The sequence below is a fragment of the Apis cerana genome, linkage group LG11, assembly GCF_029169275.1.
Source record: "Apis cerana isolate GH-2021 linkage group LG11, AcerK_1.0, whole genome shotgun sequence".
Classification (NCBI taxonomy): domain Eukaryota; kingdom Metazoa; phylum Arthropoda; class Insecta; order Hymenoptera; family Apidae; genus Apis; species Apis cerana.
In genome coordinates, this window is record NC_083862.1 from 15,175,263 (window position 1) to 15,200,335 (window position 25,073).

The 25,073-nt window shown below is 37.9% G+C and overlaps 3 protein-coding genes across 12 annotated transcripts in view; 2 read left to right on the forward strand and 1 right to left on the reverse strand.

The window, feature by feature from the left end:
* Window positions 1–7,489, forward strand: part of LOC107995787 (decorin) — a 25,055-nt gene extending 17,566 nt beyond the window's left edge. For 2 of the 3 annotated variants that reach the window (XM_062082448.1, XM_028665706.2), the window contains 2 exons: window positions 5,633–5,859; window positions 5,979–7,489. In XM_062082448.1, the coding sequence (XP_061938432.1) occupies window positions 5,633–5,859; window positions 5,979–6,818 (1,067 nt within the window). In that variant the 3' untranslated portion in view covers window positions 6,819–7,489. Of the gene's footprint in view, window positions 1–3,689; window positions 3,904–5,632; window positions 5,860–5,978 lie in introns of those variants that run through there. The other variant, XM_017053463.3, reaches the window with a different exon arrangement.
* Window positions 7,490–8,832: 1,343 nt separating this feature from the next.
* On the forward strand, window positions 8,833–16,816 carry LOC107995785 (probable multidrug resistance-associated protein lethal(2)03659). 2 transcript variants are annotated; one of them, XM_062082421.1, is made up of 16 exons: window positions 8,833–9,212; window positions 9,904–10,010; window positions 10,476–10,763; window positions 10,849–10,992; window positions 11,254–11,687; window positions 11,817–11,973; window positions 12,053–12,255; window positions 12,332–12,729; window positions 12,852–13,066; window positions 13,148–13,366; window positions 13,434–13,611; window positions 13,699–13,875; window positions 13,954–14,410; window positions 14,585–14,948; window positions 15,029–15,725; window positions 15,800–16,816. In XM_062082421.1, exons 2-16 carry the CDS (start codon window positions 9,934–9,936, stop codon window positions 15,938–15,940), a joined length of 4,149 nt encoding a protein of 1,382 aa, XP_061938405.1. In that variant the 5' UTR covers window positions 8,833–9,212; window positions 9,904–9,933; the 3' UTR covers window positions 15,941–16,816. The 2 variants fall into 2 exon arrangements, with proteins under 2 accessions (XP_061938405.1, XP_016908948.2); XM_017053459.2 differs by lacking the exon at window positions 10,849–10,992.
* A 220-nt stretch (window positions 16,817–17,036) lies between these two features.
* The window catches only part of LOC107995786 (single Ig IL-1-related receptor-like), a 53,882-nt gene continuing 45,845 nt past the window's right edge, over window positions 17,037–25,073 (reverse strand). For 6 of the 7 annotated variants that reach the window (XM_062082442.1, XM_062082436.1, XM_062082441.1 and 3 more), the window contains exons 5-8: window positions 22,659–22,792; window positions 22,136–22,300; window positions 20,762–20,899; window positions 17,037–19,333 (exon numbers count right to left, since the gene is read on the reverse strand). In XM_062082442.1, the coding sequence (XP_061938426.1) occupies window positions 18,888–19,333; window positions 20,762–20,899; window positions 22,136–22,300; window positions 22,659–22,792 (883 nt within the window). In that variant the 3' untranslated portion in view covers window positions 17,037–18,887. The remainder of the gene's footprint in view (window positions 19,334–20,761; window positions 20,900–22,135; window positions 22,301–22,658; window positions 22,793–25,073) is intronic. The other variant, XM_062082443.1, reaches the window with a different exon arrangement.

Here is a 25,073-nt window from a genome sequence, read left to right on the forward strand (position 1 = left end):
ATAAGTCTAACACGTGACGCGTTTTACTTTTCACCGAGCGCAAATTGAATCCGATTCGTCCCGCTTCCGACCTCTTTTTTCTTCCTTCCCTCCTTTATGCACGAGTCGCGCGAGCAATCAAGAATTTTTCGAATTTTCTCCTCATCGGTGGAGAAAAATTAACAAATCTCGAATATCATAGAAATTCTCTTGGAGAATTGAAAAAGATATTTGGCTAAAAAGAGAGTTTGGATCGATTACTACCAACTTTTTATCCTTCTTTTGAAGAGTTTACTTTTTTCGCCAAACTTCTTTCTCTATCGTTTGAGATGATAGAGAGGGCAGGAGAGGTAAGGGCCAATGTCTGAGACGAGTCGGTAATTCTATCTTTCGCCGCTAGAGCGAAAAAACTTTGATTAATTTGAACGGTGCGTCTCACGGTGGTCAGCATTCTAATAAGGAGATTAGATTGATATTACGTGGAAAATTTTTCATAATTGATAACCGGTTTCGATAAACAAGATCTCCTTCCGCAAATCGCTCGTTTTTTTCTCTAATTATTCTTTCTTCTCGACGAGAACACGTCGCATCGATCGTTGGTAAGAATCTGACCGTTGGAAATCGACAAAAGCAGGAATGAAAACAAACAAAGTGGAGCATTGCAGGTGGTGTCTTTGAAACAAAAGTCGGCTGCAAATATTTCGGATACGGAATAGGAGAAGAAGAATTCGAAGGATTTCTCGACAGAATAAATACAGAAAAAAGTTTAGCAGGATATTTCTGCAGTGATACAGGAGTAACGACATTACGACGCCCGTTCTCTCTCGTCCAATTTATTTTCTCTCTCAAAAAAACTGCAACGATGAGGAGGATTGGCCGGTTAATGGAAGAACTAGCACTGTTTGCTTGAAAAATATCTCTGTTCTCGATGTTTGCACCGAGAACGGAACAAGAGAGGAAAAGGAAAAGGTGACCAGAAAGAGCTGAATTTTCTCCCCATTTGCCTTTCGTCTACTGCCATCTACTTTTCGCTTTGATTCTCTCTTTCTCTTTCTCTCCTTCTTTTTAGAGAGAAAGGAATCTCGAGAGCCAATCGAGTGCCTCGTTACAGTTTTCAAGGTTAGAGCCGAGTTTCGCCGCCTTTTGCGCGGACAAAATGGTCGAATGTTCGGAATCGAGATCGATCCGGTATTTTCCGAGATACACGCAAAACAAATTTTACGTGCTCGACGATCAACGGCAGGATTACATACGTATACAGGATTTAAAGCGTTATCGGAATGAAAACTATTTCACTTCATCCGAAAATGTTTTCGAATACAATTGTACACGGACGGCTTCCCTTTCCAAAGGTAAATTTTTTTGCTCGAGAGATTCGAAAAAAACGATCAAATGACGCGTTATCGAGTTAGGAAGCAATTAACGGTATCCGTTAATAAAGTTGCTCGCGTATATATTGCGCTCGATCCTCGATTAGTTTTTCATCCGAATAAAATTTTATCGGTTTCTCTTTACTCGATCCTCCATTTACAAATTGAAATTATTCGCTCGTTCGAAATCGAATTTGAATCCTTAGTAGCCCTATCATAGAATTCATTTCAACAAACTTCCGCCGATACTCTTGGAGGGAAAATTAGTTACTCTCGATCTCGACGAGTAACCCTTTTCTCCTCCTCTTAACGTGTTTTTCTTTCCATCGCGGGACGCGCTGTTATTTTCGGCACTTTTCTCTCCTTCATCTTATTTCCAGATGCGGCCACGTTGCCGCCTGCTCGGTCTTCCCGATTTCGCGCAATTTTCCATTTTACGCGTTTCCACACTCGAGAGAAGAGAGGAGACGTTCGAATTTCTAAAAAATTGGAGGTTAAGAAAATTGCACCCGCTCTTCAACAAGGGAAGAAGAAACACGAACGGATGATCGAATTTATTATTGGTGATAAATATTTGATCGATTCGATTAATTTATCAACGTATTTGTTAATTATTCGTTTGGTACTTCGTTGTAGAATGACTGTTTTAGCTGTTCAATCGCTTTCTATGTTTGAGACGAGGGACAGAATGAGAAAATTTTTCCATCCGTGTGGATGGAAATTGAACGGTGATGAATTCCGAAAGCGTATTACCGCCGATCGATAACGAAGGATCCGTGGATTTAATATCATTCGTCTCGAGGTGCATCGACCTTGATACTTTATTCGACTGCGATCCGTAATAACCGGCTCAACCTCTTTTCAAACATTTTCGCGTTCTTTCCTCTTGACAAACTCAAAATTGTATCGTTAATTCGTTTCGCTAAAGATTTTAATGGATTAAACGATTAAAAAACATCAGCGAAAGATAAACAAGTCATCGCGATAATAATATTATCCACGTATATTTATATCTATGACATGCTTTTTCTATAATTTTATCTATCTGAAAACATGACACGTAACAATTATATATGAAATATCCGATAATCTACCGGATAATCCGCAAATAATCCTGATAGATTTTTGAATGAAAAATCATCAGGCTCGTTATCATCGAAAAAAACAAAACTTTCTTTCGCATATTTCTTCTGTTCGAACGATAAAAAAACGACGAGAAAAGAAACTACTTAGAATATCTCGTATCGAGGAACTCGATATATTTATAATTCGAGTAAAGTTCACGACGCAATTTTTTAACGTTGACGAATCTTTTTCTGGAAAACAAATATATCTCTTTTCCACTTTCAATCTTATCGGTTATCTATCTCCTTACCTGTCGATGTAACACGTGATATTTCGACACAACGAGTATCGGCTCGATAATAACAGAAGGGGAGTCGCGTGAATTGATCAATTTTCCAGAGATCCAATTTCTGGAAAAATTCGCGAAAAACGAACGTCGACGATAAATATTTCGCAACCGTTGAAACGATACGCGCCTTTGACTCGCGAATATTCTATCGTATTCCGGCATCGATTCATTTCATGTTCCACAGAGGAGAGGAGAGGAGGAGGGGAAAATGCTTCGTGTTGACCGGTGGTAAACTCGTGAAGTGCGGAGGATTACAGGATTTGTTGGATCGAGAGAAGGCTTGATCCACATTTCGAAGATCGTTTCAACCGCGAAAAAAATAAATTCGAAAAACGGTAGCCGAGCGAGGGTTTTTCATTTGGAAAGAGACATTTCGAAGAAAGGTTTCCTCGTTTCGACGAATATTTTTTTTTGTCCTTACACGTTGGAGGCCCTACATGTTACACGCACAGCCTAGCATCCGATTACCATCCTACCTTACCTTTTCCGTCGGGAAAAGTTTTTTGGACAAAACTGAAAACTCGGGGATTTTTTTTCGGTTGCCTTTTTTTCCTTTCCCCCTCCTCCGACTTCAATTATTACGTACGATTTGCATTATTGCAGCCTGCTGTTCTCTCGTCGCAACGCACGCGTCGCGAACCGAATTCGAAAGTTCGTGACAAGAGTGAAACAAAAAAAAAAGGAAAAAAAAGGAGAAGAGTTATTACATCGATGTAATATAGGGTATATAACATATTTTTCCTGAAGGAAAGAATAAATTATTACGAACTATTATTATTTATCGTTTTCAACGCGTTTCGTATTAATTCCCTATATATATGTAGCATTAAGTGCAACATGTACGTATCGCGCTGCAAGCGCGATATTTATCGAGTCGAACGTCTCGCGTGCTTCGATAAATTCGTACTCGTCCTATCGTACGTAGTTGCACGATAGAACGTTTCTGAACGAGGGACGAGGCACAATACTGCTGCGGGCGAAAAAGCGTACGGATAACGCGCTGTTGTTAGTCGAATACGTATTTGGATAATAGGAATAGTAACAATAGAAGTCGAACACGCTAATTAAATCGCACGCCACGCGAGAACTGGCTAATTTATTTTCATCCAGAGTTCGCTTTACCTATATCTCTCCGTCTTGGTAAGCATCTTTGCTTTTCTTCGCGTTTCGACTTGCTCGTTAATATACCGAAAAACGTTGACCCATCGCGCACTCGTATCGAGGACAAAAAACAGAAGTAAACACGATCGTGCGCTCGATATTTTTTGCGAGTTTCTTTCTTTGCGGTTTGGGATATCCAGTTTCGCGTAAAAGTTTGTTGAAAAATTCATAGTATCTCGCGTCGACGTATACCGTGTGATACATTCGCACGGAGCAGATGGTGATCGATTCGGTTTCAAAATAAAGACAGCCGCCTTTGAACTTTGCAAGCGATGCGAAAATGTATCCATGGAACGTGCTCTCTTCCCCTTTCGAATCTTCATCCGCCGAGAGAATATATCCACGACTGTATACGCAGTCGGCTTACATTAGCGAGGCTGGCTCTGCAGTTCATCAAAGCTTGTTACAATAAACAACGAACAGCTCGGTGGCAACGCGTGTTGCCGTGTAACCAACCAATTTTCTCGCTCTCCGCCGGCCAAACGTTTTGAAATCGCGTTGTCCGCACCGTGTCTGGATAAATTTTTTTCGAGCTTGGCTAAACTTCCCCTTGTGTTCGCTGGTAGGGGGGGAGATATTCGTCAGGTATTCCGAGTTATGCGAAAGATTCACAAGAGATTCACGTGTGCGCGTTCCATATATACCGAGAAATACCGAAGTATCGAAGATGCCTTCGACTCGGAAATTCTCTTCTCTTCGTTGTTCCCGAATCCGGTCGGCGGGGGGAATAATGGATCGAACTCGATACGGTGCGGGAGCGCATACCTTCCCCCTCTCCCCAATACGTGTACGGCCAATCTTTTTCGCGACAGCGAAACACAGTGTTTCGAATAACGTATATTAACAAGATTAATATTTTCAAAATGTATAAAAAAATAATTTTTTCGATACAATGTATATAATATCATGAACAAACAGCAAATAGCTTCTTTTCTTAATACTTAACTTTAATGTTCTCAAGTTTATCGTACGTTTCCGAAATTCGATACGCTTCTTAACTTAATTGCCCACTTTTTCGCTATATCCACCGCGCAGGTATTTCGCGCAGCAGTTGACTCGTTAAGTTGATTCGCAATACAAATAACGTAATTTTTCTTATATATTCGGCCATATTTTTAACGAAATAATAAGTTATAATGAAAAAGCAGTTTCCTAAAAATTGAATTATCTTCGTAAATAAAAAAAATAATTTTATCCAATTACCTCCTATTTCGAAAACAAACAGCAAATAGCTTCTTTTCTTAATACTTAACTTTAATGTTCTCAAGTTTATCGTACGTTTCTGAAATTCGATACGCTTCTTAACTTAATTGCCCACTTTTTCGCTATATCCACCGCGCAGATATTTCGCGCAGCAGTTGACTCGTTAAGTTGATTCGCAATACAAATAACGTAATTTTTCTTATATATTCGGCCATATTTTTAACGAAATAATAAGTTATAATGAAAAAGCAGTTTCCTAAAAATTGAATTATCTTCGTAAATAAAAAAAATAATTTTGTCCAATTACCTCCTATTTCGAAAAATGAGGCGAGAAGCCAGCTTCTCACTGGTGAAAAATTCGGCGTGACGTTATTCCTCTGTATCGAGAGGGGGGGATTATCGCGAATGTTCTCTCGAACATGTCTCGCCAACGTCTCGAGACACGAGGAAGGAGAAATAGTAAATGTAAAAATATGAAGGAGAAATTCTTGCCACTCTGTTGCAGGCATGAACGCACACCTGACGAACGGATTCCTAATGTTTGCCCTCGCCATCGTTGCCACGATGCGGGACGATGCGACGGTGCTCGGATATTCCGGCGCCCCATTGGTCATGGATCAGGACATCCCTTTGAGAACTTGCCGATATAGCAGGATACACTCGATGATTCAAGTTCGTTGCGCGAATCTGGGCCTGGAGAGGATCCCCTCCAATTTGAAGACGGAAATTCAGGTGAGAGAGTTAATTTTCGGAACGTAGATTTTTTTTTTCTCTTCTCAATCGTTTTAATCGTATAAGAATTCTTTTTCTCTCTCTTTCCCCCCCTCTCTCTCTCTCTCCCCCTTGACCAGATCCTGGACGTGTCGGTGAACAGGGTACGAGTGTTGACGAACGACAGCCTGGCCCCGTACACGAACCTCGCCTACCTTTACCTGAGGGACAATTTTATCCAGGAAATTCAAGAGGCGGCCTTCGACAATCTCCGGTACCTGAAGATGCTCGACCTCTCGACGAACGGGTGTGACACCCTGCCCAAAAGCCTCTTCCGTTTGCCGTATCTTCAAAATTTGTACCTATCGAAGAACAGATTGGGCGACGAGCAGTTCGAACGAGTGGACGTTAAATCCCCCTTAATTCTGCTTCAGTTGTCGAAGAACAGGTTGGCCAGGGTACCGTCGTTGGGCCCGGTACCCACTCTCACCTATTTGAACGTCTCCGACAACAACATCGGCTCCGTCTCACCGGAAGATCTGGCCCCCTTTTGCTCCCTGAAGAAACTCGATCTCTCCAAGAATCCGATCAAGTTCGACGCGGGCAGCTGCGAGTGCCACACGTTCAACGCGTGGCTGCACGCGCGTGAAATCGTCTCGAGGCCGGTGTACAATTGCAGCGAGGAGCGGGCGAAGGGGGAGTGCGCGAGGCAAGAGTTCACGAACCGAACGATGGAATTGCACGAAAGGTGCACGGAAATCCTGCGGCTGCAGGTCGAGACGGAGAAGGCGAGGAACACGTGGATATTGATCGCCTGTTGCATATCCGGCTTCCTGTTTTGCCTGTTCGTGGCCCTGTTCTGCGTGCACAAGAAAAACAAACGGAGGAGGAAGAAGCTGAAGGAGGAGCAGAAATTGAACGCGAACAACGCCAACACCGAGTTGCTCAACAGCAACTTGAACCAGCCCGAGAACACTTGAAATCCGGGCGGAACGTCCGGAGACGTCTGTCAGAACGGAGATACTTACCCGACGATTTCGACTGTTGTGTTCAATCCACAAGGACGGAGTGAAAAGCTTCTCGAGAAGCGAGAGGACGGCGCTTGGTCCGATTTTTAAAGAAAACCGATCCCTTTGTTCTCATCCGTGATGCGTCATTGGTGATTCTGTAATAGCCGTGATCGTAAATGCAAGAACGAGAGAGACCGCCGAAACGCGGTGGAAACCGATACAAAAATTTCATCCCGCGCGAATTTGTAAGAAAATTCGTCCGAAAGATATTTATTGTCCGCGGAATGTACGCTTACGTGTTTCTGCGATAATCTCTATCGTACGAATATTAGGTTGATACAGAGTCGGTTGAGACACATGTGAATTTCTAGTATCATCGCTTTCCCGAAACTCGAGGGCCTTGTTTGAACGAATTTAATAAAGAAGCACGCAGAGAGATTTGAAACTAGTGGTGTAATAAGAATCGTGAGAAAAGCAGTTTACGATATCCTTACTAGGTCGTTGACATCTGTTAAATTGTTAATATATTGTAAAGAATTTAGAGGAGAACATTTTTGAAATTTTGTGAATCGGAGAGTGAGATAGGAAAACGATAAAATAAAATAAATCGTTAAGTAAATATCTGTGTTCTAAAAAAAAAATAACAATAATAATGATACGATCTCGATTACGGTTCGATAACATCGGTAATCTGCGAATTTAATCGAAAACCGATATCCCAAATTTCCGATGATTCCTATTTCTACTAGCAACTAGCAACAACTCTGATTGTCGTTTACGATAGTGGAATTTCGATATACGTATTATTATCTCACAGTTGAAATGGATTTCGAAAATTATAAACTAACCAGATATATGTGTAAGTTTTTAATCTCGTATCGATATCCATACATTTTCGATATAATTCTCATTGCTTCTTTTAAACTTGATTTCATTCAAAGAGCGAAAAACGCAATATCGGTTCCATCGAATTTTACTTCGAAGATTATTCTTCTCGTGTTACGTGATACTATATTCTAGGTATACATATAAGCTTTACATATGTATATGTTAATATATGTATATGCCTATACATATTAATACATAGGTGCACGTATGTGCGTACATACATGTTATACATCATATTTATTTATATTTAATGAAAAATATTTTCTATTATTTTTACATTTGAGTTTTAAAAGTTATTTATGCTTTTTCTTTTTCTTTTTTTTTTTCCTTTTTTAATTACAAATTTGTGTTCTCTGTATAATAGAAAATTTGATGTTGTATGCCTTTTACGAAAAGTGCCAAATATCCAATCCATTAAATTAATCCATTTTTTAGTTCAAAGTGCGACATACGAAGAAGAAATAAAACGTATCATATTATATCTGAAGATTAACTACTGCATAGTTCCTAATATTTGTACAATTCTTTTAATTATTTCTTTTTTAACAGCGTGTAGCAATTGTTTTATTTAAACGAAGTTATTACTCTTTCTTTCGAGAATTTGTAACGATAAAAAAACGATAGAACAAAGTTCGAGTTGATAGTCCACGTTTAGATTTTGAATTAATAGCGAGTAAGAAATAAAGCTGTAACCTGCCGATCAACAAAGATTCTTTGTATGCGTACTTATTTGTACTTAATATATATATATATATATACATTTGTACTTAAATCATATTTCTATTAAATGTATTTCTATTAAATTTTCTTTAACTTTTAGTACGACGATTTATTGTACAAAGATAATGGATACCGACAATTCGGTAAATTCCATGAAATAAATCTTCAATCTAATCGACTATATTTTAATAAGAAACCCGAGATCATTTCAATAAGAAAAATTAAAGTATAATTTTTAAATATATAAAAATTATTCATAATTACAAAATATTCCTATTGCGATATAGTATTTGTCGATAACAAATATATTAAATAGTTAGCTACAAGCTTACAACTTCTTCTGCTAGATGGCCATGATTTTCACAAATTAATTTTTTTTATCCTTATTTACTCGATAAACGCGTGTAATTAGAGACGTAATTATTAATTTACTATTCAATTATCTTATGTATCTTTATTTCAGTATTAAAAATGAATCGTTGATAACATAAATCGTTTTTTTCGTATGTCTACAAAAGATGTCATTTTGATCGTTATTACGAAGAGATACGGATATAAAAACAGAGATATACGTAAAGATAGTCTATATGAGGTGATATTATGTGTATTAGTTTAAGGTTAACCAATAACATATACGAACTCGAGCGAGTAAAGCACAGTCAACTGTCGCAAGTGCTAGTCACCAACAATTTATTGTGATCTTGAAATGTAATGGGATATTTACATGCCAAAAAGTAGATACGTTTATTTTTAACCGTAAGTGACGTGAAAATTTGACAAAATTTATTTATACTTTGTATTGTCTTCTCTAATAATTTTCGTTTCAATGGCATTATAATAACAAACATTTGAATTATTGTTCCGGTTCATCTCGGAAGGTTTCAAATGACAGTTTTATCATTTATTAAAAATCTGTTCTATCAAGCATAATTATTTGAAACTATCAAAATTATTGATTATTTTATATAAAAAAATCATCGTTTTATTATTATATAATTTAAATTCCGTACGTCGATTTGAATGTATTATGTGAAATGAAATGACATTTTTATGAACATAGTTGCTATAATAATTTTTTATTGTTACTAAAAAAATGAAACTCAGAAATACTTGTTCTATTAATATAATTTTACATATTTGTTCTATTATAAAAATAATCAAATTAAAATTAAAAACAATATTATGTATTAATATTTAATAATAATGTTGATAATTTTACTATTACTATTTCTACAATATATTTTTTATTTTTTTAGTTGAATTTTTTTTGTTATCTTATTATTCTAAAACGAACAATTAATAGAAATAATAATTTCGCTATATTTATTTCGATTTCTAATGATATATTTTTTTTTTTTATCATTCGTGAATATTTGTGATAAAATAATAAAATTATTATTTTATGAGAGATTTATTCGAATTATTTTATTTTATTTTATTTTTTCAGGAAAAATTGATTAATAAATCAAATATCATTATGGATGGAAAAATAAAAAAAGAAAGAAAAAAACATCCTAGAGAAGGAGCAAATCCTCTTAGTATTTTAACATTTGCGTAAGTTTTACGAAATACAGTGACTTGTTTAATTTTTTTCTTGTCATGCCCTACTAATAAAAATATGACATAAATTGATAAGTAAACAATATCTTAAAAATATCTTTGAATATATGAAATTCTTGTGTAAATAAAATGACATTTATCTTGAATTCCATTATTAACCCAATAATACTTTATTGGTATTGTTATCTATTGGTATTCTTAGACAGAATTTTTTGAAGGTATATTCTTATTATCTTTTTTCATTATCTTTAATCAGACATTAATATAAATTGCTTGAAAACAGATAATATTCTAGGTTTAAATATTTAGCTCAGTCATTGATTCAAAGATAATAGAAAATAAGATAAGTGATATTGTTTTCTTTTTATCATTTTAAAATTCTATTGAATTAAAATGTTATTTATAATAATTATTAGTAATAATAATAATAATAATAATAATTATATTTTTTTTTAATAGATATACACTTCCTATTTTTTGGAATGGTTCTCGTAAAGATTTAGAAGTAACTGATTTATACAGACCTCTTAAAGAACATAAAAGCAGTTATTTAGGAACAAAGATATCAAAAACATGGCAAAAGGAATACAAAGCTTATGAAAAACAGAAGTTGCTAAATGAAAAAAACGGAAAATACGATCAAAAAAAATTAAAGGAGCCTAGTTTACTAAAGGTTCTTTTCAAATGTTTTGGATTTCAATTACTTATATATGGAATATTTTTAGCGATTGCGGACATTGTGCTTAGGTACATAATTAATCATTTAACATATATTATTATGATAGAAAATACATTAAATACACTGAATTTTATAATATGATTATTGGTTCAGATTGTCACAACCTTTGTTTCTTCGTTTTTTGATCCATTACTGCAGTCAACCGAAAGTCGAGTCTATACCAATACATACTGTAATGACCAGTTTGTACAATTTTTCAAATTCTCAAGTTCATGAAATTGACAATGTGACGAAACCGTTAAGTCCCTTAAATCTCCTTTGTTTTCTAACTGTTGATTCTTTTCTCCTATATAGCACTAATTTTTTTTTGCTTAAAGTTTTTTTTTTTTTTGCTTAGGAAGTAGAATAAAATTGATTGCTACTAATTAATTATCAAAGTAATATTTACTAATATTATTTTGAGTATTTTTTCGTAGTTTGCAATAAAATTAATTAATCAATCAATAAAATATGTAATAATTCATTAAAAGTAATTTTATATATTTATTTTATATACAGGGTACTGCAGCCTTTATTTCTTGGTCGACTTTTGAGAATGTATAATAGTGATAATAATTTAGAGGAAGAAAAAGAAAATGCCTATTTATACGCAGGTGGTATAATACTGTGTTCATTTTTATTGTTATTTGTTAGTCACCCATACATGATGGGAGTACTTCATATTGGAATGAAGTTACGTGTGGCTTGTTGTACATTGATATATAGAAAAGCATTGAAACTTTCAAGAACTGCTTTAGGAGACACAACAGTGGGACAAGCAGTGAATCTTTTGTCTAATGATGTTAATAGATTTGATATAGCAATAATACATATACATTATTTGTGGATCGGTCCACTTGAAACTATCATTATAACATATTTTATGTATAGACAAGTTGAACTATCTGCTATGTTTGGAGTTATAGTACTTTTATTATTTATTCCTTTACAAGGTAATCAAAATTAATAATATCATATTTATAGCTTTCGATATATATGTAATTTTTTATATTTTATGTTACCGGTTTTTTTTTCATTTTTTTATTTTTTTTCTTTCTGTTTTTTCTTTTATAAATACATAGGATATTTGGGTAAAAAGTCCTCGGTGTTCAGATTAAAAACTGCTATTAGAACAGATGAAAGAGTCCGTTTAACCAATGAGATTATTAGTGGTATTCAAGCAATCAAAATGTATACCTGGGAGAAACCATTTAGTAAATTAATCGAAAAAGCTAGAAGGTATCTTATATATATGCGTCTTTTATGCGATTCTTGCATTCTTATATTCATAAATGTGAAATTATTGATATTGTTATAGGAGAGAAATCAATATTATACGATATATGTCTTTCATTAGAGGTATTACTATGTCTTTTATTATGTTCACCACAAGGATGTCGCTTTTTATTACTATACTAACTTATATACTGTATGGTCATAAAATTACTGCTGAGAAAGTGTTTATGTTACAAGCGTATTACAATATTTTACGTCTAACTATGACCGTCTATTTTCCACAAGGTAAGTATGTTTGAATAAATAATTATTAATGCTTGATTAATAAATCTAACAAAAAAAATATTGATAACGCAAATAGGAGTGACACAAATAGCAGAATTATTAGTTTCTATAAAACGTTTACAAAAATTCATGTTGTACGAAGAACTTGAGGAAATAAACGAGAAAACGGAAGAATGTAAAAATGAGAGATCAAAAGATGAAAAGGACAAAAATGATGTTAATAAAATAGAAAAAGATACAAATGATGTAAAAAGTACAGATATCGAAACAAACAATGAAGCGGAATATATTTTATCATTAAGAAATGCTAATACCAAATGGTTTGTACACGAACAAGAAGATACGTTAAAGAATATAAATATTAATGTAAAATCGGGCGAATTAATTGCTGTTGTTGGTCAAGTTGGTTCTGGTAAAAGTAGTTTGCTTAACGTGATATTAAAAGAATTACCTTTGAACTCTGGTATTATAGAGGTTTGTATCGTTTCTTGGATAATTGTATCTTGTTTGTGTAATTTGCCTCACTCGTATACGTCTGATAGATACGTCTTATCAATACGATAATTGAAAATTTGTTTTGTATTGTATTTTTACAGATAAATGGTAAAATTGCATATGCTTGTCAAGAACCATGGCTGTTTGCCGGTTCTGTTAGACAAAATATTTTGTTTGGTAGAAAATTTGATCAAATTCGTTACGATCGTGTAATTAAAGTCTGCCAACTAAAAAGAGATTTTAATTTATTACCATACGGAGACAAAACGATCGTCGGTGAAAGAGGAATTAGTTTGTCCGGTGGTCAACGTGCTAGGTAATTATTATGTATATATATGTAATTCTTTTTAAAAATACGATACTACGTTATAATGAATCCATTAATTTATATGTATAGGATAAATTTAGCCAGAGCGGTTTATTCAGAAACAGAGATATACCTATTAGATGATCCGTTAAGCGCCGTAGATGCTCATGTAGGCAAACATATGTTCGAGGAATGTATCGCGAAGTATTTAAAAGGAAAGACCAGAATTCTCGTTACGCATCAATTGCAATACTTACAAGCTGTAGATAGAATTATTGTTCTGAAAGATGGAGCAATCGAGGCGGAAGGGTATGATTCAATTTTTTGCCATTACTTTACAAATTTAAATTCGTTTTACAATTATTATTTATTTTAGTTCTTACGAAAAACTTGCTTCCATGGGAATGGATTTTGGAAGATTGTTGGAGAAAGAAAGCGAAGAAGAAGAACAACGATCATCTAATCCACCAAGTAGGACTACTTCTCGAAACACTAGTGTAACATCCTTGAGTTCGTTAAAAAGTAACACTAGTGAGAAAAATGATCCAGTCGAAGTAAGTGTATTCATAAAAAGAAAAAAAAAAAAATAATAGATACAGATTGAATGAAAATCGTATAAAAGCGTTTATATTTTTACTTAGATAGCTGAAATGCGGTCGAAAGGCAAAGTTTCCGGTGAAGTATACGCAAAATATTTCCGTGCAGGTGGAAATTGGTGTCTCGTAGCTACCATTGCTATATTTTGTGTGCTTGCACAAGGTTTCGCTAGTGGTAGCGATTTCTTTATCTCTGAATGGGTCAACATGGAAGAGAAATATGTAATTATTATCATTTCTTTTTTATCAAATTTTTCTGATTTAACGAGTATTATAACGAGTAAATATATTTATCCAAAGGTAAACGAGACGAACGATAAAGTCGAGATACAGTGGAAAGGTCCATTAAGTCGTGAATATTGTATATATTTATACACTGGCTTAGTCATCTCTACCGTTATAATTACTTTCATACGTTCATTTACCTTCTTTACGACATGTATGAAAGCATCAGTTAGATTGCACGATCGTATGTTCCAATCTTTGAGTCAAGCAAGAATGAGATTTTTCAATACCAACACGTCGGGACGTGTTCTTAATAGATTTTCAAAGGATATGGGTGCTATCGATGAAGTATTACCAATAGCTTTAATCGATTGTTTACAAATCGGCTTGTCCCTTCTTGGGATTGTAGCTGTTGTTGGAGTAGCTAATTATTGGTTACTAATACCCACTGTGATAATCGGAATAATTTTCTACTATCTTCGTGTTTTCTATCTGGCAACTAGTCGCAGTGTCAAACGTCTGGATGGAGTTAGTGAGTACTTACTTTTAACACGATCTTTTTTCTTAAAAGTGGAGAGAGAGAGAGAGAGAATCTTCATCCAGTCTTCAGTTCTGTTGTTTTGAATGTATAAAAGAAGGAACTTTTAATGATTTAAAAGTCGCGAGATAAGTAATCGATTAATCAATTTATGATAATAAATGCTAGCTCGATCGCCGGTCTTTGCACATCTCAGTGCAACCTTGGAAGGATTGCCAACAGTTCGTGCCTTTAAAGCTCAAGAAATTTTGACGAAAGAATTTGACGAACACCAAGATTTACATTCATCAGCATGGTACATATTCATATCTTCTTCAAGAGCGTTTGCATTCTGGCTGGATTTCTTCTGCGTTATTTACATCACCTTGGTTACTTTGAGTTTCTTGCTACTAGACACTGCTGCGGGGAAAGGTAACGTGGGTTTGGCCATAACGCAAAGTCTCGGATTAACTGGAATGTTCCAGTGGGGTATGAGACAAAGTACCGAGCTAGAAAATCAAATGACTTCGGTAGAACGTGTATTGGAGTATACGTAAGTATCCACGTGGAAATTATTATTAGCACGATTTCTACACAAACATTTCGATTGCATTCGGTTATTTGTATTTCCAGCAATTTGGAGAGCGAACCACCCTTCGAAAGCACACCGGATAAAAAACCTAAAGAAAGTTGGCCCGAAGAGGGTAAAATTGAGTTTCAAAACGTATCGCTGAGATATAATCCAAGCGAGAGCCCGGTACTAAAGAATTTGAATATTATGATTTACTCGCACGAAAAGATAGGAATTGTTGGACGAACAGGTGCTGGAAAATCGTCGCTGATATCGGCAATTTTTCGCCTTGCGTATCTCGATGGTGTCATTAAAATAGATGGCATTCCGATTCACGAGATTGGACTTCACGATTTGCGTTCGAAGATTAGTATCATTCCTCAAGAGCCCTTCTTATTCTCGGGCTCGTTGAGAAAGAATTTAGATCCTTTCGATAATTACAACGACGATGTACTTTGGCAAGCATTAGAAGAAGTTGAATTGAAAGAATATAACCTAGAGTCTCACATTAACGAAGGTGGTTCTAACCTAAGTGTCGGACAACGTCAATTGGTCTGTCTAGCACGCGCGATAATAAAAAACAATCCGATCCTTATTCTTGACGAGGCAACTGCGAACGTCGATCCACAAACCGACGAGCTTATCCAAAAAACAATTCGTGTAAAATTTGCCAAATGTACAGTTCTCACTATTGCCCATCGTCTCAATACTGTGATGGACAGTGATCGAATTTTGGTTATGGACGCCGGTAATGCGGTGGTAAGTATCGTTAATAAATTTTTCCCTAATCGAAAGTTGGAAGGTTAACGAATAAAATTTGTTTAATTTCGTAGGAGTTCGATGCCCCTCACGTATTGATCGAAAAGAATGGATATCTAAACAGTATGATAAACGAAACGGGGCCGGCAATGGCAGAAGTTTTGAAAGAAATTGCACGTTTAAGCTACGAAAATCGAACGTCGACTACACTTTGATAACTTTATAATTCGTATTAGCGGAATGGAATTGAAAATCAATTCTTTTTTCTGAAAGACTACGTTTCGTAGTCTTATTAGATAGTCTCTTTATATAATTATCAATTTATAGGACTGGTACTTTTAACGAAGTACATGTTATTTTCAGAGCTCATTTTTTTTTTTATCGAATTTCACGTTCGTCGATAATATCAATCATTGCCATAGACTGATATACCTTATGAACGAACTTGAAATCATATTTTTATTCCGATAAACATTGCTTTAAATAATTGTAATAAGATTCAAATACGTACTTATACATGTGATATGACATTATTTTTATACATACCGTACTGTAATTAGAGAGATTTACCTCATCGTTGTAACTCTCGTTTCTTCCACGTATTGGTGCTATGTAATATAAAAACCATTCTTCAAAAGAATAGGTACCCGTTTGATTTCTTAAGTGGAATGTTTCGATCGATTTATGCTCATATCAAAACAATTTTATTAAAAAACCGCGGTTCTGTATTTAATAATTGCCACTTATGTACATAAAAATTGGAAAAAAAAGAATTACGAGTTTGAGATATTTTCGGTTCTTTCCCCGTCTGTATATATCGAATCGAATCTTAAATTCGTAATACGAAGCAAACGAGAGCAGCGTTATAGTCGATCAAACCAATTTTCCCAGTTTGTACTGCGTCAGAAGTGCAATTTTTTCTATTCAAGAATCTAAAAGGTTCATGTCTTATACTTATTATTTTACATAATAGACCTATTTTTCGTACAAAATGATATATCGTACATTTGAAATTAATCGTATTATGTACAAGTGCCTATCTAATTTAATTATAAATGGAAAATATAAATGCAACATTTATCTTGTTGATACATCATGTCTTTTTTTTCATTTTTAAAGAATTTTTCATTCACATTTAACATTTTCTATTATAGAAAACAACGATTATTACGACGATTATTGTTATCCTCATCGTCGTCGTCGTCGTCGTCGTTGTTGTTGTTGTTGTTGTTCAACGATTGAAAATGGCAGTGATCTCGGTAAATCGAAACGCAATCTCGTTAATAATAAAAAGTGACAATTTAACCACGATTTCTGGAAATATAAATACTCTCTATTTATTATCGAATTCTCGGACAACAATTTCCGTTTATTCTTCGATCGACAAGATGCGAAGAGAAACGGACGATTGATATTTGGTACGTGTAGAGCCTTGTATCGTCGATCCTGTTCAGAGTGTGTGCGATCAATCAAACGGAAACGAGATGCCATACACATATACTTACATACACATTTTTTCACCATATTGTTCTTTAAAAAAAATCCTAAGAACGATTGTCTTTTATCGTAACCAGGCGACGGAGAGAGAGAGAAAGAAAGACAGAGAAAGAGAGAGAGAGAGAGAGAGAGAGAGAAAGAGAGAGAGAAACGCGACAACGAACGATTAAAGGATAGGTGTCGCTTTGTCATTTTGTATATCGCTAAACAAACAAGTATACCTCCTAACGTCTATATATACTCTGCTTATACTCGGCTCGCAACAATTGCCCTTGACGCGTGTGGATCAATCGTCCAGGCATATTCTCGCGAAACAAGTACACTAGTGTATCGTAATACTGACAGTAAAGAGATTACTATGATATTAAAATTAAGCTCACGTTGCGGAATCTGCGCGTGTGTTTAACATTTAGAATAGGTACAATTATGCGGTTAGGTTATATGTTGCGGATAATCGTTACTTCTATCGTTAGAATTACAGGATTTTCTGTAAGCGCCTCGTGATCATTCGAGGCATGATTATTCTGAAAGATACAAAAACTATTATATACACATGCATACCAGATACACGCGTATGTATACAGTCGCGCACGCATCCCTTATCCTTTTACACACACACACACACACACACACACATACATATATACAAACCAGTATAAAATACTTATGCGTTATTATCATTATGTCTTATGATTAAGTAAATTTTTTTTTTTTCGCTAAAAACCGCGCATAAAATCCTCTTAGAAAAGTACGTCTAAAAACATAGACTTTTACACGATCGTTGATCTCATTCGAACGATCGATTAACGTGTAAACGTGGTATATAAATAATACGGTCTAGTTAAGTAAATAAATAAGAATAACGAAGCACCCGAATTGTTCGATATATACAAAAACATAGAAAACGAGAAAGTCTATGTAATAAGCGATGCTATATATATGTATACGTATATGGAGACGAGAGAAACGAGAGAAAGAGACTCGTTTCTCTCTCTCTCCTCATCTTTTAATATTTTATCATGTAACTTGTTCTCACGTCTTGATTCTTTTCTTTCTTTCGCTCGCTTCGAAGTGTCACGTACACGTGCGAGAAGGAAGACTGCGTGTGTCGTCCGTTTTCTCTTTCCTCGAGCGTCGCACGGGATCGTTGTCGACTATACGGTTGGAGAGCGAGGGATACAAAACGAGACGGAATACGGCGCGTATTTCGTTCGCGATAAGAAAGTTTCGCTCGCTGGAAAAGTTGCCGTTTACGCTCACTAGACACCACCAACTCGTATCTCGCACTTCGAATCCCGACCCCACTTTTCGAAATCTTCTCTTCAATCTCTCTTTCGAACATCGCGAAGAGAGAACAACTCGCCTCGAGGAAGCGGCGTCAACGCGTTTCATTATGCCGACGGGAACGAAACACATCGTGAAACACTGGATTCGTACGATCGACGTTCGACGAAAGACAAAATGATGCCAGATTCTCGGGAAAGGATTCGATACCGTTTCCACACGAAAAAATGGGGGAAACGCGTCGACGATCGAACGTTTGGCACGATGCCGCGTCTCTTCGCGCAAAAGCGGAAGTAAGAAACGCGGATGTATGTATATATGGATGGATGGATGGATGGATGAATACACGTAGGAATACACATATCTTCTCCTCGATCTTCCTTAAACTAGAACCTCGAGGCTTTCGCGCGAGCGAGCCTTCTGCTGTCCGCACTTTCCATTCGCTTGGACGATCATGGCGACCGACTGGCAGCCACCTTCGGTGCTGATCGGCCGGACGGGGGGCATGGCGAGCCGGAGCTTGTACCAAAATTTATTGTGGTCACCGGAACCGGACGTGTTCCACGCCTCGTCCCAGTGGAGGATCTTGAGGCGATCGAGGGAGAGCTCGGTCGAGTTGTTGCAGCCCCGATTCGATCGTTTCGCGATCGTGGTCGCGCTCGGCAAATCCTTGGTCACGATCGCTATCGTTCGTGTCGCGAGCGACGATAACTGGTTCAGGATGGGGCCCACGCTCGCCTCGTTCCAAACGTTCCCCAGGCAGGCTGGACTCAGGATCACGATGATCCTTCGGCTCGAGGCGACGTGCGCGCCGATCTCCAACGCCCCTGAAACGAAAATTCACGTTTATTTATTTATTTATTCTCCTCCATTCTGTGAGTAAAAAAACCGAATTTCTAGTCGCGTGACGACGATTTTTATAGTTTCGCTCGCTCTTTTCATTTCGAGACACCCGGTGTGTATCGAGAGACGGAGTTCAGACGCCCAAGCCTAATTCTCGAATACGAGAGACAAACACCAACAACTCGGCGTCCAAGAGGGAAACTGACCCAACTTTCTAATTCAATTTGCCAAATTTCACGTTCCGCGGTGCGATTCCAGATGGATATCCCGAGGGATAACCTCTTTCTCTCTCTCTCTCTGTCGTTCGTCGAAGAAGAGGAAAAGCTGATATTTTTTTCCAATTACATTTACTTGTATACGTTGCAACATGTGTTGAACGCGAGAAGGACACGAGAAAGAGAGAAAGAGAGAGAGAAGAGCGCGGAACGAAATTTATGTATAGGCTAGTTTGCAACGAGGTGAATCGAGGTCGCAATTTGCATTAATAAAATCGGTGGCCGGAATTCGCCCTCACCCTCTCCACGGCCCAATTTCGCCCCCTGTCAATTAGAACGAAATCAGCGTTTGAATATGTTTTTCACCCGTCGATGATATTCGCGGGAGGCTGCCAAGACTGGATTAGCGTTAACTTCGGTCCGATACGCAACAACTGTCCCTCCTCGTTTCTACAATTCCCCAACTCGCATTACAATTACGAGTCGAACAACTGCAACGTCACACTCGACCAACGATGAACCACGATGAAATCGTGTAATTTTTCCTATTTTCTATCACATATCTCTGTCATCCAACGTTCTCGACTCGAGAGGTCGACCACACACACACCACACAGAGGGGGGGGGTAGATAACAAACACACACAAAGAGAGGAGGGATAACATTACACTGACACTTATACTAACACACATCCACACTCACCCATCCACCCAACCACACACACACACACACACACACACACACACACACACACACACACACACACACACACACACACACACACACACACACACACACACACACACACACACACACACACACACACACACACACACACACACACACACACACACACACACACACACACACACACACACACCCACACACACACACCCACACCCACACCCACACACACACACACACACACACACACACACAGAGAGAGAGAGAGAGAGAGAGAGAGAGAGAGAGAGAGAGAGAGAGAGAGAGAGAGAGAGAGAGAGAGAGAGAGAGAGAGAGAGAGAGAGAGAGAGAGAGAGAGAGAGAGAGAGAGAGGGGGAGAGAGAGAGAGAGAGAGAGAGAGAGAGAGAGAGAGAGAGAGAGAGAGAGAGACCGTTCCGTCACCGCGCGAGAGGAAACTTAATAATCGAGGAGAGAGAGAGAGGCGAGCCGCGTTTAATTAAAGTCCAGTCTTACAATTCTGATTCAGTTGGGAGAGCTCGAGCGACGTGCACTTGTACCGATGCCTCGACTCCAACGTGGGTATAACTATGCCGATGGCCAGGTTCGAGTCTTTCTCGTGGTAGCACACCAGGGCGTCGCTTTCCTTTCCGTCTGAAATTCGTAAAAATTCGTGATTAGCGCACATTTAATCCAATTACGAATCCACGAAACGTGAAACGAATTTCCGGGAAGTAGGGAGACAGTGGACCTCGAGTCTACGGCAAAAAATTTATTTGTTTGTCAGTTATTTATTTATCGGTGCGACAAAGGCAATTTTTTTCTTCTTTCTCCCTTCCTCGAGAAAAATCGTAACAATCTCGATAAACGACGACGATTTTTCGAATCGATGATTTCTCTTTCCTGGAAAGAGAGAGAGAGGGAGAGAGAGAGAGATAGAAAGAAAAGTAAGAAATCAGACGTTCCGGATTTCTCTTTTCTGGAAACAAATCGATCGACTTCTAGGAACCGCGATGGTCTCGTTTCACTTTCTCCGATGGTTATTCGGCTAATAGAGAGAAAACGGTCTCGGCGAAACGTTAACGGAGAAGGCGCGCCTCTTCCGAGAAGAATCGTAATCCGCGCCAATTTTCCAGCTTCCGTATTAGGGTCGATCGGCGGCGCGATCTTATCGGACGAGAGACAACGCCATCTCTTTTTTAGCTCGCGTGCAATGTTCGATTTTTCCCCCTCCTTCGAGCCGTTCGAACCTGTATCCTTGCTTCAAAAATCCGCCGCGGCGTTTTCTATCTGAAAATCAACAATCCGATAAGCGGCAAGGCTGAAGCTTATCGCGGGGCTGCTACTTCGGCGAATAGCGGTGTGGGAGAAGAACGGGCCGAGGAATTGCTTTTAACGGCGCCTCGTTGAATGGAGGCCGGTACCTCCTCGATCATCCGGAACAGTTGGATCCGAGTTCGTGAGCGAAATAAAGAATAAGAAGGGAAAGGGAGAAAATCGTTAACGCGGCCTCTTTTCCGTGGATTAAACCGAGATTAAACGATCTCGAATCGCTGGGGATATTATAGGATGAGTATCCTTGGGGTATCGAGCGAACGCTATATCGAGATATTCGTAAAACTTGGAATGGTGAGGATTCGTTATGTTAATTTGGTCGAAGAAAAGAAAGGTAATTGATAACCGTCTTTTAAAATGAGTTCACGATGAGTTGGGATAAAGTTGGAAGAGAAGAAAGAAAAAGGTGGTCATGACAAAAAAAAGAAAAGAAGATTTACGCTTTTTCTTTCTCTAATGAATGTGTAAACGTTCCGTCTTTCTTATCGCGAGTTACGGGGTAAAAGGTCGAATTCGATTAATCCCCTGGTTGCAAGGGTGTAATGGAATAATTACCGTTCTCCTCGAGAGGCGCAAATTTGTCGCGACAGAGCAGAACCAATGGCAGCCAGCAGCGAGCGTAGAACGCGCCGGCCGAGATCAGCAAAACCAGCACTAGAACGCCCACCAGGAACGATCTTCTCCAGGATCCGTTTTGCAGTCCCAGCGCGAATTGTGGCTCTGCGAATGGAAACGGTTCGTTGGAGATAAAAGCGAATCGCGATATCGGAGGGAGAAAAGGATTGGAACGAGGGAGTAAATACAACAAAGTTAGTTTTGGTAGGATAGAGCATAAAAGGTAGAGCATAAACGCGAGCGCTGTACGAATTTCGGTTAATTGGACGGGATTAATTGGGCTACGTCGTAGTAACGAGCGGCGAATTAAATCGATCGAAATCGTTACGAGACATCGTTTCCACTATGGATCGAGTCGTTAATTAGCGATAAACTAGCGGATACGCGGTCGTTTCTTTCTCAATTTTTCGCCAACGATACGCACGCGTTGCGTTTCTCGTAATCCTCGCCGGATGGAATTTACCTTGTTGATAAACGTGAGCGGGTAACGTGATCTCCTCGTCCACTCCGTTGCTAACTTCGCATTTGTACTCCCCGTAATCTTCCAGAGTGATATCCTCGATCTCCAAGTAAGAGCCGATGATCTGATTGTTTTCCCTAAAAAAAAAAAACAATCGTCGTTTACGTTTCAACTGAAAACATGATAAAAGCGAGGAAATGGCGGACCTCGATAGGTTTCGCGCAATCTCGGTAATTAAATACGGCGAAAATGATTTCTTCATCTTTCGAGGAATCGAACGCGCATAAAACCGACCTCGTGTCCGAGAACGCGATTACGCCACTCGCTCCTATCCAACGGAAAAAGAAGCTGACCTCATCTATCGCGATCATTTTCCTTTCCATATTTCACACCTGCGCTCTCGGCCGACCAATTTTCTAATTTCGGTCGACGCGGCACACGCGATCCTCGACTACTCAAACACGCATTTCTAAGCACTGCGTATACGTATGCACACGCGTATACGTGAACCAGATTGTACGAAGGCGAGTCTCTTTGTTTCGACCGAGACGGCCATAAATCAGTCGATGCGAGGGGCACGTTCGTTCGGTCAAGTTCTTTGGTCGCGATCGTGCGTTATTAAGCTTATAGAGTCATCAGCTGTCCACGGACAGTTTGACGTTTCAACCTCGGCCGAGCGCTGATCGATCGATCCCATCTCAATGCTCTTTTTTCTCGGAAATCATAGCAATCGTGACGCAACGTGACGTTATCTTTGTTATCTTCGGCACACCTATCGAATGAATAGTCAAAAAGTCGAATTCGAGCAATTACGTGCATCCATGACTCTCCGAAACGTAACGAAGTTTGCGCAACGAAAAAATGTGCCACCGGTTGTAACCGGTGTAAAACGTTGCAAACGTTGAAAACCGATAATCATTCGTTTGCAACCGATGCCAAGCGGAACAACGTCGACTCGCGATGAAAATTCAATTCACCGTCGTTTATATATATTTTTTTTTTTTTTCGTCTGTAGTTCCATTATCCTCGAATCGATTTCCCGAATAACGAAGCGAATCCCGTTAAAAACTTTGCACGTCATTTTTTTTTCCTTTCGAATCTTTTCGTTTTCCGCCACGTTTATTCCCCAATTCGATCGAATCTATAAAAGCAGACTGGATAATTCGACGGGTATTCAACTTTTTTTCCCCCCCTCGCCTTTTGCCCGCCGACCGCATCGAAAAGTTTCGAGAGAGTCACGCGCAACGTGAATTTTAAATCCACCAACTTTCTCGGGATCTAGCATCGACTGGCATCGGACTTCCTCGTTCGCGATTCAATCGGGCAAGTTTTAATTAAAACTCGCCCGCCAAAAATTCCAAACAATCGGGAAACGCCATTCATTACAGAAAACGACGCGCAACGCGAAAGCAAATTTCGACGTTCCCCCTTTTCGAATTCTATTTTCTTCGCCATTTTACACATAGATCCCGCCTTGCGTATATGCGTGGGCTCGGGATACGTGTTGGAGGTTAGGTTCGTCGAGTCGTCGAAACGCTTAATAAATTTCCGTTGCGCTGAAACAAATATTAGTATTGGTCAAACATTCGAAGCGGTACAAGAATCTTGCTGCGAGTTCTCGGTGAAAAGTCCTTCTCTGGTTCGTAGAAATATCCCCGGTCAATCGCGATCACGTACGCGTTTCGAATTAATCGCGGCCGAATGGAGTTCGCGAAATTCATTCTTCGTAACGTACTTTAGAAAAATATGAAATTACAAGTACAATACGTATATTTTGTCGATAAGTTAGACCGCGATCGAAAAATTTGGATCAACGCCATCTCGCGTTTGGATCGCCGAAGCTCTGATTCGTTACTAGCATAGCAGAATGTGCAAGGAGGTATTCGACGGACAAGGAAAGCAACACTGTGCGAAAAGGACGAAGAAAGCGTGCCACTATTTTTAGTTATGCAACTCCTAATATTTTCAAACATAATTGACGCAACGTTGAAAATTAATTTATCGCTCGTTCGTTAATAAAAATTTTTGCACTTTTATATTCGCATTTTAAAACTCGGGCAAGTTTCTCTAAATTTTAACGATATTCTTTCCGATTAATTATTTATCAATGATAAGGACGTTTTTCGCTAATTTTTCATTATTGTAAGATTAAAAATAAATCGATCGATTCTTACTCGATCATGGAAATGGAGACTCGCGATTGAAATATTCGCTAAGATAATCGTTAATAAGTATTTGAATATATATGGTGTAAGTGAAAATAGTAGTACGTTTTCTCCATTTTTTTTTTACATATTGTCTAATATAAATTTTAAACAAAATTTTAAATTCTTTTCGATTATCATGGAACCTATTTCTAAATATAAATGCATGAATCTAAAATATCACATCTTTTTTTACATTCACGTGTAAATTTTA

Coding starts and splice junctions, on each gene's coding strand:
- LOC107995785 (XM_062082421.1), top strand. CDS start 9,934: ATGGATGGAAAAATAAAAAAAGAAAGAAAAAAACATCCTAGAGAAGGA. Junction 11,688..11,816: donor ATTATTTATTCCTTTACAAG/GTAATCAAAATT, acceptor ATAAATACATAG/GATATTTGGGTAAAAAGTCC. Junction 14,949..15,028: donor GAACGTGTATTGGAGTATAC/GTAAGTATCCAC, acceptor TTGTATTTCCAG/CAATTTGGAGAGCGAACCAC.